Below are 20478 nucleotides of genomic sequence, written 5' to 3'. Positions count from 1 at the left end.
GTTGTTGTTATACATTGCATATCTTACAGACAGTGCATCCAGTTCCCAATACCTGTTGTATTTATTGCCCTTTCTAGTGTCACACACAGACCAGTTCAAACACCAGATGGGGAGATACAATGCTGTTTGAAGCCTGAGAAGTATGGATTAGGGATAGTGGATATTTTCCTGCCGGGTGGTGGGGAGATACAATGCTGTTTGAAGCCTGAGAAGTATGGATTAGGGATAGTGGATATTTTCCTGCCGGGTGGTGGGGAGATACAATGCTGTTTGAAGCCTGAGAAGTATGGATTAGGGATAGTGGATATTTTCCTGCTGGGTGGTGGGGAGATACAATACTGTTTGAAGACTGAGAAGTATGGATTAGGGATAGTGGATATTTTCCTGCCGGGTGGTGGGGAGATACAATGCTGTTTGAAGCCTGAGAAGTATGGATTAGGGATAGTGGATATTTTCCTGCCGGGTGGTGGGGAGATACAATGCTGTTTGAAGCCTGAGAAGTATGGATTAGGGATAGTGGATATTTTCCTGCCGGGTCTCGGAGAGATCCAATGCTGTTTGAAGCCTGAGAAGTATGGATTAGGGATAGTGGATATTTTCCTGCCGGGTGGAGAAGTGACAGCTAATATCAGGGGAGTAATATAATGTACATATTTTAGCTGAGCTATGGACATTCATTGGTTAAGGGAACTGCTGGCATTTAAGGGATAATTCAGGAAAAAAAAATTATAATAAAATGAGCAAATCAGTATGTCTCAGAAAATGGGAGCACTACAGAATCCTGAAAGTCCAAAATCCTGAAGACCAAAATCCTGAAAGTTCAAAATACTGAAAACTCAAAATCCTGAAAACACACAGGATACCAACACTCACTATATTCCAGCACAAGGACATACAGAAACAAATAAAACACAAACTATATTACTGTTCTCCAAGTATAAGCAGGGTGGAGTCCCCCTGCACCCCCATGTGGGGGGCACAGCCCCCCATACCCCCTGCTACTTAAATATGTCAACTCCAAGATTGCACTTATTGTAGTGAAGTGCAATCTTAGAGTTTATATATTTAAGTAGCAGGGAGGGTTGGGGGCGCAGCCCACCACATGGGGGTGCAGGGGGGCTTGCCCCCCTGCATATAGTTGAAGGGTAATATGTTTCTGTATGTACTTGTGCTGGAATATAGTAAGTGTTGGTATCCTGTGTGTTCCCAGGATTTTGAGTTTTCAGTATTTTGAACTTTCAGGATTTCAGGAAGGGTAAGAATTCACTAGACTGGAGGACTTGCACAGAAACTCTAAAAGAGCATCAGAATGGTAAAGGCTGGTCTGTAAAAAACGTTTCCTGTAAAGTCGGGAGTAGGTCAATTTTTTTTTTTTTTTTTTTTTTTGCAGGTGCAGTGGGAATTCAGTAGGATGATGTCTAAAACTAAATTAATAGGACTGAGGGGGATAATAAATGACATAGCTAGAGAATAAATAGGTAGCAATGCTGAAAGTTCCTTACCTCAGATTAAAAAAATCCTTAGCTGCTAGTATTTAAAAATGGATCACAGCGGTAGACTACCATTATGGGAGAAGGGTACATAGTGACAGACGAGTTGCCCTGCAAGGAGGTTGTGAAGAAACTGGACACATGATGCTGGTACACAAGGCACCGTGATGTCCTAGAATTGCTAGTAAGCTCTGAAGTGGTGTGAGCCATTCATAAAAGCTCTTATGGTGGACATTAAACATGGGCTGAAGAAGAAACGCATTACATCAAAATCAGAGTACTGTTGTGCGACAGAAGGAGGTTGGTCTCCAGTACCACACTGCAATGCTGGCAGCATGGAAAAACAGTATTTTGGTTTATTGCAGAAACATTCAAAATTATGTCTTGCAGAGGAAGTTATCCAAAGGGTATGTACAAGGTAGGGAAAGACTACATTAAACAGAAGAATCAGAAGGACCTAGATGAGGTTATTACCATAACTTCTGTCATGGAAGTCAGGGGGAAAAAAATATGGCTTAGGCCAATAGTATTATGGATTTTTGGTGAACAGGGGAGACCTAGACCTAATTTTTACAGTTTTTTTTAGCACTAATAATGTCTCACCTGGAGCACTTTGTGCAGCTTTGATAACAACTTTGAAAACAATGAAATAAGATGATTCGAAGCATGCATACTGTATCACAAACATGGTAAGTGTCATGGGTCATGCGGTGGGTCAGAAAAGTATGAAAAGAAGGACGTGTCTAAAGTAGTGAGGAAATCATTCTATGTTGCACAACTTATAAACAAAGGTATGGCATCCAAGTCCATGGAGGTCATTGTTCCACTGTATTCGGCACTCATCAGACCTATCATCGAGTACAATGCCCCCTTTGGTATGTACCTAACCAATCATATCCAACAACTGGAATGTCCACAGAGGTTCCTTACTAAAAGAATACAGGGCATAAGTAAAGTGGCCTATGCAGTTCACCTCAAGGCCCTATCCCTGTATTCTGTCTCCTGCAGGCTTTTGAGGGGAGATCTATTACTGGCATTTAGGGCATTGTAAGACCACACTCTGTTGGACCTCCTGCATATCCACAAAACAAACATCATCAGAATTACCCATTCTAAAGACTTAAACATTGCCTGTGATATAAATAGGACCTGCTGGAGAGATAGGTATTATCCCAGAGACTACCCCGTCTATGGAACAGGCTCCCCATCCATGTGAAGCAGAGTTCCTCCCTAACCCAATTCAAGTGTAACTTGGACAATTGGATGGGAATAAGAAATTCATCCCTGATTTGGCACCTGTGTCTCTAATGGACACAAGCAACCTGTAAATGGTTCATCTCACAAACCCCTGCTTACACTTATGAAGGGTAACAGAACTCATCAGAGATTTGGGATGCATAGCTAGGCATAAAAAGGCTGCTGTGGTCGTTAACCTAGTAAACACCTATGAACCTATGAACCTATCATCCTACAACAACTGGGAATGTATATAGCTGAAAACAGTGGTGAAAAAAGGAGCAAATTGAAATTCAAAAACTGGTCAGGGTACAGGTCAGCAGAATAGAACTGAAAAGAAAGGACAATGAGATTAAAAATGTTTTAGCAGGCAACTTGGGGTGGTCAACTGTGACATAAAAAGGTGCTGTGCGAAAAGTATAGCGAGGCCCTGCCTGGAATAGCTTAGTAATATAACTGCTGAAAGGAGATTCATTAAAGTTTGGTACTAGTGGAAATAGGTGCTAGGTAGGAAGGTAGGGCTGGGAGCATGTAAGAGTTAGATAGCTCATTCGCATGGCCTCACTAAATCATTGGACTTCCTTTAAATTGTTTATGAGTCAGAGGTAGATTTCCATCAACCAGTTCAAACCTTCCTAGACCTAAGTGTTTCACACTTTTTTTTTAATTTACACATTAGGATTACTGAATCATTACCTTTATCTGGCACACGGAACAAATACTGCAGCAGTGAATTCTCTATATAGCAGTCTGTTTCCCGCCACTGTATTAACTGCAGTTTTTTTCTTGCCTGTACTTTGTACTTTGGTTTTATTCTACACTACGCACTTTTTATGTGCTTTAGTATAATGTGTAATCGACTGGCTGTTCCTGACCTACCTTGTAATGGGAAATATGCCTTACGTTCAGACCATCCTCTTACTTGATCCAAAGTAAATGAACAAATAGATAAATAACAACTTACTACCATTGCGGCTGTCTTGTATAACTACTTTGATATTTATACTTTTGATACTTATGATCATAGGAGGTTACTAGGCTATTGGCCCTGAGGCCCTTATAAGCATAGCCAAGAGTTAGCCCATGTTTAGACAAATCAGCACCCAATGCCCCTGTCCAGCAGGGACATGGGTGGAATATCAGGGGTATATTTCTGTTTCCCATCCAGTTATCTAGGTTGTGCTTAAAAAGGGGTAAAGAGGTACACTGCTTGATGTGGAGAGGGAGTGTATAACATAGATGGGAGGAAATGATATTCATCTTTGAACACTTGACTAAGCTTCTAGCATTTTACACATGTTGTGACACTCTGAGTTATATGTTACACGCTATGATAATTGCTCATCCTGGTGTCGAAGTGTAGTTGGCTTTGCCTCATATTTTGTATATCACTTTTGGGGTATAATTATTACAGCTGATATCAGGTTTTATCATACAGTCAGGTATAATGCGTAAGTGAATATTATTACATACACAGCTGTAAATTCAGGAAGTTATCTCTTTGTCTTGTGCGAGGCTAATGCCATTTTGTAAGTAGAAAACCATAGCTGGAGTTGTAGCACTGGAAATACTGAAGGGTTTAGCACATCATATGCCAAGATGTTCTTCGTGTTTCACTGTTGCAGTCATTACATTTGGGTAATCTGCTGGCAGGTTGCCCTCAGTCGGCCTGAATAACAAAGTCTTGGGTCCTGCATCGGTTGCTGTCTCCTCTTCCATGACATCAGGTCGTCAGGGGTATAAAACATGCAGCCGACGCCATTTTATTCAGTCTTTCTCGCCGCGCAGTGCCCGAAGCAGAAGCAGTTTGCAAGTGCCGGTCGGCCGACTCCTGAAATTTTCGCATTCGAGTTTCAGAAACGAAGTCTTCAAACTAAAGCTAAGTACCCCGTCGGGAAAACTTTTTCTTGCTCCTTACCGATGTCAGTAAAAGTTAATAATTGCATTACTTGTGGGAAGCAAATACCTCATAAGGATTTACATTTATACTGTATTCCTTGCCTAGGCCCAGATCATAATGTACCTTGTTGTCGGTTTTGTGCTAGATTTAACCAACGCACTATTAAGCATCAGTATAGTTTTACTTCTAAATATTTTGGATCAAGATTTAATTATCCTGAAATGTCATCGGTTAGTATTCCGACTACCGAAGTTCACAAAAAATGCAAAGAAAAAGACAGACAGACCATTGAGGTCCAAAACCGATGACGAAGCTTCTCCTAAGCCAGTCACCGGTTCACCGGTACTCAGTGAGGTGCTTTTGCAGCCCATGATACCCACTACTTTTAAGTCGCAGGCCTCTACCGAGACCCATGCAAAGTCCGGTATGCCACGAGATTCTCAGAGTATTGAACCCGCGGATGTCTCTCTCTTGGATGGGTCCTGAGCCGCTGAGCAGGCACCGGCTTCTGAGGGTGTTTTCAGGCCTCAACATGTTTATATAAAACTGATGCCAGCCTCAAAAACAAGGTCAAAAGCATCTTCTATGTCTAAAAAACCGACGCATGAGCCACGTGCTCAGGCTCCTATGCCTAAAAAACAGATGATCAAAATGGCTGAGGACTTAATTACCTTGATCAGGGGTTCCCACCCCCCCCTCCCCCACTAAGAGGCCTAGGTAAGGCACTGATTATGAATCTTCAGATCAGGTTTCCATTTCTTCTGATTCCTCTTCTGATCAGGAATTTTCCATTCCACCCTATGAGGATTCTGATGCAGAGGAATCCATCCCATCTGCTTCTCCTCCTGAGAATTACTCTTTTGGAGAAACTTTGCATGCTTTAAGGGAACATTTTCACTGGGAGAGTCAGGACTTCTCTGAATCAAAAAAGAGACTTAGGGATTTCCTTCTTCCTCAGCATAGGCCTTTGGCTATACCTCCTGTATTAGACATTGTGGATGATGTGTTTTCGGAATCAAGCATGGCTCCTGATTCCCTACCTCCAGCTCCTAGTAAGCCAGACAGATATTACAAGGTGACTCACACAAATGTCTATTCAAAAATCTTGCTGCTGACCCTGAGACTATTTCACAGGGTCCCAAGGGTTTTAAGGCCTCTACAGCCAAAAATCCTACTCCCTCTGATAGAGATTCCAAGGCGCTGGATAGATGGGGAAAGAAAGTGTATACCTCTGCAACCCTGGCAATCAGAGCCTTAAACTGCCAATTTCATATGCTTAAATATCAACAGCATGTTATGGGCCTACTGAAACAGAAATTGATGTTGATTTCTGATTGTGTGGAAAATAAAGAATTATGGGAATTATTGCATTCAGCAGAACAGGTTGGAAAGCATACTTTGCAATGTGGTTTTGATTCCTTGGAGGCCTCTTGCAGGGCCGCAGTTACTGGATCTGTGATTAGAAGGCATGCCTGGCTCAAGGAGCAAAATCTGCCTGATCATGCTAAAGCTAAATTGTTGGATGCCCCCTTGCAGCATGACACTCTGTTTGGTAATAAGACAGAAGAGGTTTTAAAGAAAATGGAAGACAAAGCTAAATTTATGCAAACTGTAAAAGATTTCTTGCAAGTGCAGCCACCCAGGTTCAGTAGGCACTGGCCTACTAACAATTGGTCCTTTCTGGTGTCCCAACAGAGCCACTCAAGGCAAACCAAGGCACTCAAAAGGCCCCAGATACCAATCACAGGGTTCTTACAGGTCAAAGCAATGGGCTGCCTCGGAGGAAACAAAGGACAACCCTACAGTAAGCAGTCTCAATGACTTTCCTCTACCATCACCAAGCACTTATCTTTTGGCAGCCCCCTTGGGGGGAAAACTAGCACTTCATGCTAAAAATTGGCAGTTAATTACACAGGACAAGTGGGTATTGAACATAGTATCCCAGGGGTACAGATCTCATTTCCATACTTTGCCAATTCCAAACGGATGGCCAGATCTGCCACAAAATCAATGGGCAGAGGCTCAGAAACAAGTTATGTCCCTCATGGAGATGGGGGCTATTCAGCCAGTACCAGAACAGGAAAAAGGACAAGGTTTTTATTCAAGACTCTTCCTGGTACTCAGAAAAGACAATTCTTGGTGTTCAATACTGGATTTATCGATTTTGAACATGTTCCTGGACATTTCAAAATTCAAAATGCTGACTTTACAACAGCTACTGCCTATGCTGGGCAGAAACACTTGGTTAGTGACTCTAGACTTAAAAGAGGCATACCTGCATATCCCAATAAGGGAATCATGCAGAAGATACCTCCACTTCAAAGCAGGTTTTTTGCATTACCAATTCTCTGCGCTGTCCTTTGGCTTATCTACTGCGCCCAGGGTCTTTACAAAGTGCCTGGCACCAGTAATCACATTCTCCAGACAAAGAGGTATACAAATGTATCCTTTATCTAGACGACTGTCTCATTCAAGCAGAGGACAAGGACACTCTTCTTCAACATCTGGCATTTGTAAAAAGGCTTTTAACATGCCTGGGGTACACAATAAATGAAAAGAAATCCAAACTGGCACCCTCTCAAATAATTACATTCCTGGGTGCAAGCTTGAATACAATTGCCCAGATGGTTTACCTTATGCCAGACAAACAAAGGCAACTGACAATATACTTCAAACAAATGGCAACAAAAACCCACTTATCTGCAAGACAAATTCTGCAGGCTTTGGGGTTCATGGCATCCTGCATTCTACTAATTCCATATGCAAGACTTCATATGAGGAAACTTCAATGGTATCTAAAAAGTTTATGGAGCCAACATTGTCACAGACTGGAAACAATGATACCTCTCATTCCCTGCCTACAACAGGAGTTCCTTTGGTGGGAGGAGACATGTCACCAAAACAAGGGACTCTTTCACTCTACCCCCTGCCACCCAAACCCTAACTACAGACACATCAGACTATGCTTGGGTGGCCCACTTGGCGGGGAGATGCATTCAGGGGATATGGAGCCCAAAACAAATGCATCTACATATCAACCAGAAAGAGATGCTAGCTGTTCAGAATGCTCTGACAGCCTTCAAGGACTTACTTCATCCAGGACAACTACTGATAAAGACGGACAACACCACGGTTATGTGGTACATAAACAAGCAGGGGGGTACACATTCCTTCCCCCTTTGAAGACTAGCCATGAAATTGTGGAACACGGCTTTGACTTACCAAATATATCTTCAAGCTCAATTCCTGCCAGGAAAACAAAATACTCTGGCAGAAGACCTAAGCAGAAATCTTATGGACCCACACGAATGGAAACTGGATCCACAAATCTTCAGCATGTTAGCACGGAAATGGGGGAGCCCAGACATAGATCTATTTCCCTCTCCCCAAAATTATCAGCTGGACAAATTTTGCAGAAAAATTCATCACAAAAAAGCATGGAAAGTGGACGCCCTATCCTTCAGTTGGAAAAACTTATCAGTCTATGCCTTTCCCCCTCTTCCTCTTATCTCCAAGGTCTTACTAAAAGTCAAACAGGAAAAACCAAAAATGATCCTAGTTGCTCCAGACTGGCCTCGACAACACTAGTACCCACTTCTAAGGAACATGTCTCAACTCCCCCCTTGGTACTTGCCTCAAATACCTCATCTACTGTCTCAGCAGAACAACCAAATTCTGCACACTTAGCTCCAAACTCTGAACCTTGCGGCATGGCTGATCATTTAATTATTCAAGCAACACCTCTCAGTAAATCTGTGATGGATGTCATTTTGGAAGGCAGAAGGCCTAGTACTAGAAAATCTTATGCTGATAAATGGAAGAGATTCTGTGCTTGGAACCAAGCACAAGGAACTGACACAGCAAAACCAAATATTCCTCAGATTTTACAATACTTGACTGAGATGCTTGACAAGGGCCTATCTTTTTCTTCAATAAAAATCCATGCCTCTTTCATCTCGGCTCATTACAACACGGAGCCTCCCCTCTTTTCTCATCCTCTGCTTAAACAGTATCTTAGAGGGGCCAAAAATTTAAGGCCTCCCAGAAGATCTCCATCTCCTGCATGGGACCTCAGTTTCATGCTGGAAAAACTCACCCTGCCTCCTTTTGAACCAGCAGCTACTGCGGATATAAAATTTCTATCCTGGAAAACAGCCTTTCTCTTTGCAGTCACTTCAGCAAGAAGGGTTTCAGAACCTTCTTTTATGCCTAAGGTGGTATCCATTGTGGCTCATAACCAGGCCATTCATCTGCCAACATTTTACCCAAATCCGCAGAACAAGGGGGAGCGGATTCTGCATTCATTGGATGTACACAGACAACTAAGATGCTACTTAAACAGGACCAAATCTCTAAGAAAATCTAAGCAACTACAGGTAGCATTTGCTTCAGGGTCAGAGGGGAAGGCTATATCAAAGCAGACTATTTCTAAGTGGATAAGCTACTGCATTCGTTTCTGCTATTTGCACCATGGTAAACCTGTGCCCAAGGTGATCAGATCACATTCCTCCAGGGCTGCCTCTACTTCAGCAGCTTTTCTCAGAGGAGTTCCAACCAAAGACATTCTAGAAGTTGCTACTTGGAGCTCTCTTCATACCTTCACAAAGCATTATCATTTGCCTCTTTTTTCCAAATCCAGGGCAGGCTTTGCCACTGCAGTCCTGCAGGGCCTTATAGCCGCTCCTAATGCTGTTTAGCTCCATCCTCCCATCCATAGCTTTGTGATTCTACCCAAGTGTAATGACTGCAACAGTGAAACACGAAGAACATAGTACAGTTGTGTACACTTACCATAAATGTAGATGTTCGAGTGTATTCACTGTTGCAGTCCGGGTTACCCATCCGCTGTCCCCCTTTCTATACCTTTCCTTTCCTTCACTATACTCAAAAGCCTTTGTGGTGTATTTGCTTTTAGATGAAGGTAAAGTTTATGTTTCTAAAAGTGCATATATATATTTATGGTTTATTTTTATATATATTTTTGCTCCCCATTTGAGGGGCACCTGACATCTGGCGCAAGAAAAACTGAATAAAATGGCATCAGCTGCATGTTTTATACCCCTGACGACCTGATGTCATGGAAGAGGAGACAGCAACCGATGCAGGACCCAAGACTTTGTTATTCAGGCCGACTGAGGGCAACCTGCCAGCAGATTACCCAAATGTAATGACTGCAACAGTGAATACACTCGAACATCTACATTTATGGTAAGTGTACACAACTGTACTTTCTGCAGTCAGTGGAAGGACAGGCAGAAAAAAAGGCTTTCATGACACATTGCAGAGGAGAATAAATATTAACAAGAAAAGGTATTGTCTATAAGTAAAAAAAATGACTAGGTTCTGTTATGCGTGATCTGAACAGACATTCCATTCTCTGAGAGACATTATACTTGAAATAGATTTTGGGGCTCACCCTAAATTTGAAACGTATTTTTTGTTGAAGCTTAAAGGAATTTAAATAATAGGTTCTTAAACAATCTGCCCTTGGTCCAAGAATATATAGTAAATGTGAATGGAATCTGATTACAGGGTAATGCAGAAGAAGTATGCAACTGGCAAACCTGACCAGAAGGACCTGAATGAAAACATGGCAGCAACGCAGGGACTGGCACACATGATCATAGAATGTAACAGACTCTTTGAGGTGAGTGAAATTTTAGATGGGTGTTAGTCTGCATTCCTTAGCCTGTCGGTGTTACAAGCACACGACTCACATGTAATGGAGCTAAATGCAAAAGAGACAAATGAATACGAAGGTTTTGTTGTGAAAAAATAAGTATAAATGCAAATGGGTAATGGCAGATCACTGTGAAAGAATGTACCAACCTAATTAAATTGTAGTTAGTCTAAAGTATCTTTAAGGGTAGGTGTTTGCAAGTATGCAACAAAGCAAATATTGCCCTACCTTTATTGAGAAGACTAAATTATAAATATGTAAATATAAGATTTAGTGTAGCAGGATGACTTATAAATCCATAGCTCAATGAAAAATCCTTAAGTAGTAAGTATAAATATATCTTTCAAACCTCACACAAGGTATACAGCCTTTCACTTTTAATTATTCCTTAATGGTTGTTGAACCAAATTCTAATATCTCCTCTTTTCTCCTCAGTGTATTTTTTAAAATTATTTTTGCAAGAGATTTTGGGCCAAATTTAGAAAAGTTACAACAAGATGTACACAATGTGTAAACCTCACAGTAACATTTTGGAATGCAGCGATAGCCCTGCCACAGTACCTTTCCTCAAGACACGCAGCACCGCAGTGGGCTTTCCCCACGGCCATGTTATATGTTAATGAGGCATTTCAGGGGAAAGGCATATTCTAATTAGGCATGTGATCTCCCCCAAAACTGCCTGTGGCAAGGCATTTATGCAACCAAGTGATTCTTACTCTACAGCGTAAAGTAGCATGACAGCTCCTATCTGCTCGTGGCCATGTTCATCCATCAAGTTAGAGGTAAGTGTTAGGGTGTGTGTGAGTCTGTGTATGTGAGGGGCTGCATATGTAAGTGTATGTATGAGTGTGTGTGTGTGTGTGTGTGTGTGTGTGTGTGTGTGTGTGTGTGTGTGTGTGTGTGTGTGTGTGTGTGTGTGTGGGGCTGCATAAGTGTATGTATGATTGTGTATGTGTTTTTGTGTATGTGGGGGCTGTATGTGTAAGTGTAGTTATGAATGTGTGTATACGTGTATATATGTAGGGGCTGCATGTGTGAGTGTAAGTATGTGTGTGTGTGTGTGTGTGTGTGTGTGTGTGTGTGTGTGTGTGTGTGTATGAGAGGCTGCATGTGTAAGTGTATGTATGAGTGTGTATGTGTGGTTTGTGTATGTTGTGGCTGTATGTGTAAGTGTAGGTATGAATGTGTGTGTTTGTATATGTGATGGGCTGCATGTGTAAGTGTATGTATGAGTGTGTATGTATTTTTGTGTATGTGATGGGCTGCATTGTAAGTGCATGTGTGTGTGTGTATGTGTGTGTGTGTGTGTGTGTGTGTGTGTGTGTGTGTGTGTGTGTGTGTGTGTGTGTGTGTGTGTGTGTGTGTGTGTGTGTGTGTGTGTGTTTGTGTATGTGAGGGGCTGCATGTGGAAGTGTATCTAAGAGTGTGTGTGTGTGTGTGTGTGTGTGTGTGTGTGTGTGTGTGTGTGTGTGTGTGTGTGTGTGTGTGTGTGTGAGTCTGTGTTTGTGTGGGGCCGCATGTGTAAGTGTATGTGTGACTGTGTGTCTGCTTGGGAGGTAGCAGTTGGAGGTTAGTGAGAGGGTATTTTGGGTGTGTGTGAGTTTGTAGATGGACTGAATTTGTGAATTTAAGTGTGTACATTTCGGAGAGTATTGGGGTGGCTGGCATACTTACACACACACCCCTAGACAAATTAGAGCAAATCCATCCTGCAACATTGGGTCCTGGAGACCACTAACTACAAGAGATATGTCTAAAAATGTGAAACAGGGAGACCACTCTCCATTACAGATTACTCAAAAGACACTGCCTTGCATGACAGAAATTAGGGTAATAACCTTATCCAGGGAGGACTCTTACATCTCATGCCCTGACGGCACATACTCATAACGGAGCTGGGGGGACCACTAGACACCTGAGAGAACTCTTAAATCTTGTGCCTTGATGGCACTTAAACATAATGGGATACAAGGAGAACTACTAGACACTAGAGAGAGAACTCTGAACGTGTGGGTTGAGTGTGGGGTACTAGACACCAGATAAGGAACTCTGAACATGTGGGTTGAGTGGGGGGCACTAGACACCAGAGACGCTCTATACAGTGTGCTTATTAAAAACTATATATATAAATGGTGCACTCGATACATAGGGTACTATAGTGTGGCTTAAAGGCGCTAAAAGGGATTCTAACCCTGTACCCTCTCACCAAGGATGTTAGTCAACTGCACCCTCACTAGACACCATGAATGTATTAGGAAAAAAACTAAGATCTAAAAAAAAACAAAGGTAAACTACAAAAAGGGGAACAGCTTCAAAATTTGCACCCTTCCACAGGAAACATCAACATTAACCCTCTGCACTAACTGATACAACAGTTTATTTTTTTAACATACAGTGAGGACCTTGGGCATTATCCAATACCTACAGCAGTTTGTCACATAATATGTAAAGGAACAGACAGCATTAAACATACCTCTGGCTCATAGTGCAAAGAATTCAACAAAGCCAAAAGTAATGGTGGTATAAAATCAGGGACAGATTTTAATTATTCCTTCTACAAACTAAGAAAATCACTGGTATAACAGCTTTTGCACCACCATAGATTTACTGAAGGATACAAAGTGTAAGACTCTAATGCCGGGTATTAAATACTGACTGCAATCATCCATGATTTACCAGGCCAGGAAAAAGGAGTCATTTGTGATGTTCTGACAACACTCTAGATGACTGCCACTGTTGATGTGACACCCTGACTGTAAAAACAGAGAAAATGGGGGTAATGGATGGATGGATGGATGGATGGACAGATGGATGGACAGATGGATGGATGGATGGACAGATGGATGGACGGACGGATGGATGGATGGATGGATGGGTGGACGGATGGATGGATGGATGGATGGATGGATGGATGGATGGATGGATGGATGGATGGATAAATAGATGGGTGAAGTATGTGGTATATTTGTGTGTGTTTCAATGTGTGTATTGTGTGTAGGAGAGTGAATGGAGGGGTGCCAGTGCTAGCATGATGCATCAACTGCTACTGTGGGCAACCACAGGAAAATGCAGATTTGCACTCGAGGTTGTTAGCAGTGATTCAGAGGCATACAGATCAGCTGGCAAAGAGGTATTTCCTTATTGTAGCTAACATGTCTCTGAATATGCCAGTATGAGTTTCTTTCTTTACTGCCCGGTATATATATATATATATATATATATATTTATATTCAACCAAACTAAGTAGACTGTGTGGATAAACAGGTGCTCTCACAACAAAGGAAAATATGAGAAAACGTAAATGTAAGGAGCACTTAACCGCGGCTAAATAAAACTGATTTAATAAAATAAATAAATACAAAGGTGAGCGCTTTCGCAGCCAAGCTACTTCCTCAGACAATTCAAACTGAACAATTCAAGTATTTAAATACAGTCGCCATATGATGACATAACATCAATTCAGCATTTAAAGATACAACATCAAAAATATTGTTTGTTTGTTTGTTTGTTTCGGCTTTTCCTGGTTAGGGGTCACCACAGCGGAACTCTGGTCCGCTAATGATTGGCAGTAGATTTTTACGTACTGGCTTGCCGGGCCTAACGCACAACCTTCAACGAAGGAATGCCCATTCACGCATGTCGCCACACAAAAGACGCTCTAACTGAGAATCGAACGGGCAATGTCTAACTGTGAGGCGACAACGCTACCGCAGCACCACCACCACGGGTGTACAACATCAAAAATATACACATCTAAAATATGCATAAATACAAAAGGTCAGTAACTCATAAACAATCCCTATTTGACTATAAAAATAATGAATATATGTTCATAAAAATCATACATTCATTCATAAGAAATACATTCATAAAAAAAAGGGGAGGCCCATTAGGAACAGGGTTAAGAACAGTGAGCTCAAATGGATTATCAGAATGAGGGCGAATATGGGTAAAGGACTTAACGATAAGTTATCTATTCAACCCATTCCAGCCAATAGACCTTTGCATAAATGAGAGGATGTTGTATGACCTTTATGATATTATTTTTATGGAAATATTTTTTATAAATGTATTTCTTATGAATGAATGTATGATTTTTATGAACATATATTCATTATTTTTATGGTCAAATAGGGATTGTTTATGAGTTACTGACCTTTTGTATTTATGTATATTTTAGATGTGTATATTTTTGATGTTGTATATTTAAATGCTGAATTGATGTTATGTCATCATATAGAGATTGTATTTACATACTTGAACTGTTCAGTTTGAATTGTCTGAGGAAGCAGCTTGGCTGCGAAAGCGCCCACCTTTGTATTTACACACACATATATGCTACACATGTATATATTTGTTGTTTATTGACTGGGGTAGACCACTGACCCATCTAAACCATTTTCAGGCTCACGATTACAATTCAAGTTTTAGAAAATAGTAGCCACGGCAAAAGTAACAAAATTGATAGATAAGAATAACAGTTTCCTTAGAAAACAATTGTGTAATAATGTTTATCAAGACACACAGTAACAGCTCAAGTAATAACAACCATGATTAGAGAAAAGAGAATACCCAGTTCAGACACAATAAGTCCTGCGAATAGACCTGTCACCTTCCCAGTGACATACTGTGGATGTGGGTAAGCCCTCCAGCTTCCACCCTGGGGCTGCCTCTACCAAGCTCTTCTACTCCCTTTTCTGAGCTAGTCCTCCTCATTTCCAAGGGGAACATTCATAAAGGTATCATGAGGTGCACACCTTCATGTATGCATAGCAGTAACTATTTTTGTTTCAGCAATGGCCCTAACTTGGTGCTGCATGGTGCTGTAGCACAGAGATGTGCAGCATCATGTAGGGCTGGCTGTGCTGCCATGCTGAACATTAATGAAGTAGTCCTGGGTAGGGGCATATGGTGATTAGCCATGTGCTGTCTCCTCGAGAACAGCCTCCATCAGGTCATCTACACACCGAGCAGTTCAAGAAATCACTTGGCTGTGTAGCTCAGCATGGACAACCAAACCAAATCATAGGTTCATAGGTTCATAGGTAGGTATTAGGCTATCGGCCCTAGAGCCTATGTAAGCCTAGCCAACAAGGTTCCTTGGCTTTCGTCACCCAAGAAAGTTATTTTCTTGTGCCCCTGTCGAGCAGAGCCACAGAAGTGATCCCCGGGGTGAATTTCCTAATTCCCATCCATTCGTCAAGATTTTTTGTGAAGAGTGCTAATGAGGAACTTTGCTGGACATAGATACGTAGCTTTTTCCAGAGTATGGAAAGTCTTTGGGACAGGAACAGATCCCACCAGCATGTTCTATTTATTGTGGTGACAAAGTTTAGGTCCCTAGAGCGTGTCTCCCAGAGGGATTGGGATTTCTTTAAGTGTAGCATGTCCAACAGCTCTGGGTTTGACATAACTTTGTAAGTTAGGCAAAGATCACCTCGGAGTACGTGATATGCTATGGAGTAAAGCTGGAGTTTTTTGAGACGGCCAGTATAGGACATCTGTTTGAGGCCTGTAATCCTCTTTGTGAGGTACTTCTGTGGCCTTTCCAGCTGTTGCAGATGTTTTGTGAGGTACATTCCAAAAGGGGTGTTGTACTCAATAATGGGTCTAGAGGGGAACAATGACCTCTTTTTTTCCTGGAAGAGAACCCTTTCATGATGAGGTGTGCCATGTAGAAGGATTTCCTGACTACTATGGCGATGTGATTATCAAAGAGAGACTACTGTCTACCTGAGTCCCAAGGTCTCTTATCACACCTTCGGCATTAAGTGGGCTGCTGTGTATGTGGTAGCTCATGGGAACAGAGTTTTAACAAAGGGGATGACAATGCACTTTTTGGCACTTAGCATAAGGCCATGGCTCTGACACCAGGCGTCTGTCTCAGTGAGGCCCTGCTGTAGGATGTTCACGTCATTTGGGGACTCGACTATGGCACCTAGTTTGCAGTCATCTGTGAACTTTGTCGGACAGAGGCCCTCTGTGTTAGCCCTTACTTCAGAGAACTAGATACCAAACGGGAGAGGAACCAGGACTGAACCTTGTGGTACTCCACTTGTTACTGATTTGAGGTCAGATTTGGAGTCTGCAACTTTTACAGTGTGGGTTCTGTCAGTGAGGCAGTTGGCAATCCATCTTGTGAAGTATGTATTTATAGCCAGTTTAGTGAGTTTATCTATAATTCCAGAGTGGGGGATGGTGTTGAAAGCCTTGGTGAGGTCATGATAGGCTGTGTGAACTGTCTTACCCTCATCTACAGCTTTGGTGACTTTTTCAAAGAAGTCAGTCAGGTTCAGGAGGCATGATCTGCCTTTCACAAACTCGAACTGGGTAGGGTCCAGAGTTTGGAGATTACCTACGTCTTTGTTTATGAGTTCCATGATGATGCATGCCATGACCTTGCAGACCAGGCTTATCAGGCTAATAGGGCAATAATTCCTGGGGTCCGTGGTGGCTCCCCCTTTGTGGAGTGGTATAAATGTTGCTGTGTGCCATTCTGTAGGTACAAAGCCTGATGTGAGGCTATGATTGAACATGGTGCTTAGGTGGGGGGCCAGTTCATTCTGAAGTTCATGTAGAACACAGCCTGAGATGCTGTCCGGTCCCATGGAAGCTGTGTTCATGGCTTTGGAGAGTGCAGTATTTACCTGCGCAGTTGTGATTGCAGGGGGTCTGCATTCTTCCAATATAGATATGGGCCCTTTAGAGGGTGAGGGGGGGTAAAGTTAGCACTGAACCTATCAGCCAGGATGCTGGTGATATCAGTTGGTTCCGTAATTTTCATGCCATTGTGCTGTAACTCAGAGCAGACCTGGGTGTTGCCATTGAGATTCTTGACATAGCTATAGAATGCTTTGTGGTTGTCCTTAGAATCAGTGGCAATCTTGTTTTCATAGCTAGCTTTGGAATATTTTATCATGGTGGTGAACTCGACCAAAAGGCCATGTTCATCTGTCAAACACGATAGGAGTGAAGGATCGGGGGGGGAGCTATTAGACACCTGGACTTACTGTAAACCAAGTGCTGGGATCAGGAGCGGGAGGGAACACAATCCACTAGGGGATCATGAGTGGGTGGAAACACTAGCCACCAGGGGATTGGGAGTGGACAGAAACACTAGCCACCAGGGGATCAGAAGTGAGAGAAAACACTAGCCACCAGGGGATCGGGAGCAGGAGAAAATACTAGCCACCAGGGGATCGGGAGTGGGAGGAAACATTAGCTACCAGGGGATCGGGAGTGGGAGGAAACACTACCCACCAGGGAAACTACACTTGTGTCATAATGGTGCTTAAAATATTATGAGGGTCAGGGATAGCAAGAAACACTAGCCACCAGGGAAACTGCACTCATGCCATGATAGTATTTAAAATACTGTGAGGGTCAGGGATAGCAGGAAACACTAGCCAACAGGGAAACTTACACTTGTGTCATAGTGGTACTTAAAATATTATGAGAGTCAATGACAGCAGGAAACACTAGCCACCAGGAAAACTGTACTTATGCTGTAATGAGTCTTAAACTATTATGGGGATCAGTGGGAGGGGATAATAGCCATCAGACAGTACTCTAAACTGTTGTATCTTTACAGCACTTCAACTGGTATGGGGATCAGTGGGTGAGAATAACTATATATTGGGAGGTCAGACACATCAGGGACAGGCACTGGGACTGTGGTGGGTGTGTGTTTGCATGCATGCGTGTGTGTGTGTGTGTGTGTGTGTGTGTGTGTGTGTGTGTGTGTGTGTGTGTGTGTGTGTGTGTGTGTATGTCTGTATGTTTGTGTGTATGAACATGTGTGTGTGTGTGTGTGTGTGTGTGTGTGTGTGTGTGTGTGTGTGTGTGTGTGTGTGTGTGTGTGTGTGTATGTGTGTGTATGAACATGGACTCGCGTGCATGTGTGTGACTGATGGAGGGGGTGCTAATGCCTACCAAGCCACAGCTCACTGCCTTGATGTTGATCTGCACATTGCGGTACTAACTGCAATTCAGAGACATGCATTTTATCTGATAATGAGGTCTTTTCTCATCGCAGCTAACATGTCTCTGAATTTCAAAATACTGCATTGTGAGTGCAGGGCCTTTTTATTGCAATCCCCTTTCATGAATCAGCAGGCAAGTCTACTGCTGAACTTAATTCACCTGTGCCATGGAGAGACATCCTGACCTTGAATAATAAAGTAGGGGGGTGTGGGGTGGCACACTGTTTTTTTTTTTCTTCGACATTCATGTTCGAAAAACAGCAAATCTGATGTTCGATTTGCTGTTTTTCGAACATGAAGGTCTGTCGACATTTTCAATTTCGTGGTTTCAAGTCGCTCATATGAGCACCCGAACCACTGTGATTCGCGGTTTTAAAGGTAAACTTTTTGGCACATCAGCTGAGATGTAAGTGCAGTATCTGCATTCATTTATGAAGTCACAGTATCATCACAGTTTCATAAATCAGTGCCATTACTTCACTCCTGCACTGATCTTGTCCCCCTGACAACTTTTACTCAGGGCAACTGCCTCTTTCTCCTCATCCTAATTAAAACTCTGGTTTTGCTACTGCCTATGTGAGGTCCTGTGTCATGGTTGAAAAGACGCCTGTGGTCCAGCCCAGTTTCCCTGATAACAAATGATTAAATAAAGTGCTCTTTAAAATTTGTACTATAATAACAATCTGGTAAAGTATTTGATTTTGTGTTATACAAGTGCACGGCTCTGAGTCAAGATATATTCCCACCTTGAAATTAAAAACATTAGTATAGAGTCCTCAAATACACAAAAAGTCCTAACTGCTTTGTTACATTGAGGGCTTTTTTTTTCATTCATTAACTGGGCAAACCTATATGTCCCTTTTCAGGTATGGTCTGGGAATATTATCAGGCTACCTGACTAATAGTCTCACAGCAGACAAATTGAGGCAGAAAGAATCAAATGCTGTATCCATGACTAAGAGCTCAGAGCATTAATCAGAGCATTAATCAGAGCATTAATCCTCCACACTGACAAACCCACTAACCATCTTGCATTACAAAGGCAAGCATCTGGAGCGTTTCTCCCTGGGCCTCAGCTGAAAATTGGCTTGTTCCAAGTTGGACTTTCCCAGTAAATAAATGTTAAATAAATAAATATACTTCGTCAAGTTTTGCAGCATGTTTGTCTAATAGGTTTTTCAAAAAGCAAAACTAATGTCTTAAGTTAATATTTGAAGCAAAGACAGAGGCCACATCTCCTCAAGCTACTTTATCTGGTGAATGTATTACATCTTATCAAAAAGCTTCAAGGACTGGTGCAAAACTGCCAGCTTCTCTTCACCAGGATGAGATGGCATTAGAAGACCCACAATCTCTAGTAGTTCACCTACCTTCATTAATGATCAAATAAGGCCATTTGGCCTCCACAGCCTGATGTTTCTTGTCTGTTGGGTAAGCTATCGGCCTCAGTTAATACATATTCAGCACCATTCTACCTCTTATTGTAACTGACTTGTGTTTGTGTCATGCATTCTTAAATTCTTCCAGTGTATTTCTGAACCCACATTCTAAGATACTGTCCACCCTGCATACCAGACTCAGGACAGATGTTGTTTCAGGCTCTGTAAAGATGGATGTGTAATTAATTTGCCTGTCAGAGCATAGGCCACTGAGAGTCCATACTGGGAATGAGAGACTCAATACTACATGTCCTGACAGTGAATTGAAAACCTCACTGTTGCACTTTAAAATTGTTTTTGCTGGAGTTTTTTCATACCTTTACTAGACTAACAGCCCTAGCAAGCTTCTTTAAACCTGGTCATGCTTCCCAAACTGAGAATCAAAGCCTGTATCTTGCCTCTGTGAGGTAAATTCCTTAACCATTATAACTGGTAACCCCTGTGTCAACCATACCCCTAATGTGGGATCTATGTCCCCTACCTCTGCTATTTGTACATACTAACTCTTGGATAACTGTAGCTTGGAGAACACTTCAAAATACTACAGTCTTCGAATTAAATTCTTGTTGAGAGCATCACAATTACTGTCTTTGGACTTTCAGTGTACAGCTACTAAAATAAATGTACGACATATTTACATGAGGTCTGTACATCAGGGGTTGGAATGGTGCAATGCCACTACGTGGCCGGCATCTCAACACAGGGTATACAGCATGGTAGCCTCTTATAGTGGAATGGTGCCTTAAGCACT

General features: G+C 42.2%; 1 protein-coding gene across 2 annotated transcripts in view; it reads left to right on the top strand.

Annotated features, from left to right (window-relative positions):
- The window catches only part of STARD13 (StAR related lipid transfer domain containing 13), an 899357-nt gene that overhangs the window by 817100 nt on the left and 61779 nt on the right, over nt 1-20478 (top strand). For both annotated transcript variants that reach the window (XM_044073222.1, XM_044073221.1), the window contains exon 10: nt 10159-10273. In XM_044073222.1, coding sequence (XP_043929157.1) covers nt 10159-10273 — 115 coding nt within the window. The remainder of the gene's footprint in view (nt 1-10158; nt 10274-20478) is intronic.

The sequence above is a fragment of the Protopterus annectens genome, chromosome 5.part1 (genome assembly GCF_019279795.1).
Source record: "Protopterus annectens isolate FY-2018-M chromosome 5.part1, PAN1.0, whole genome shotgun sequence".
Lineage (NCBI taxonomy): Eukaryota > Metazoa > Chordata > Ceratodontiformes > Protopteridae > Protopterus > Protopterus annectens.
Note: the sequence above shows the minus strand (reverse complement) of the source record. Positions and strands in the feature narration are given on the sequence as shown.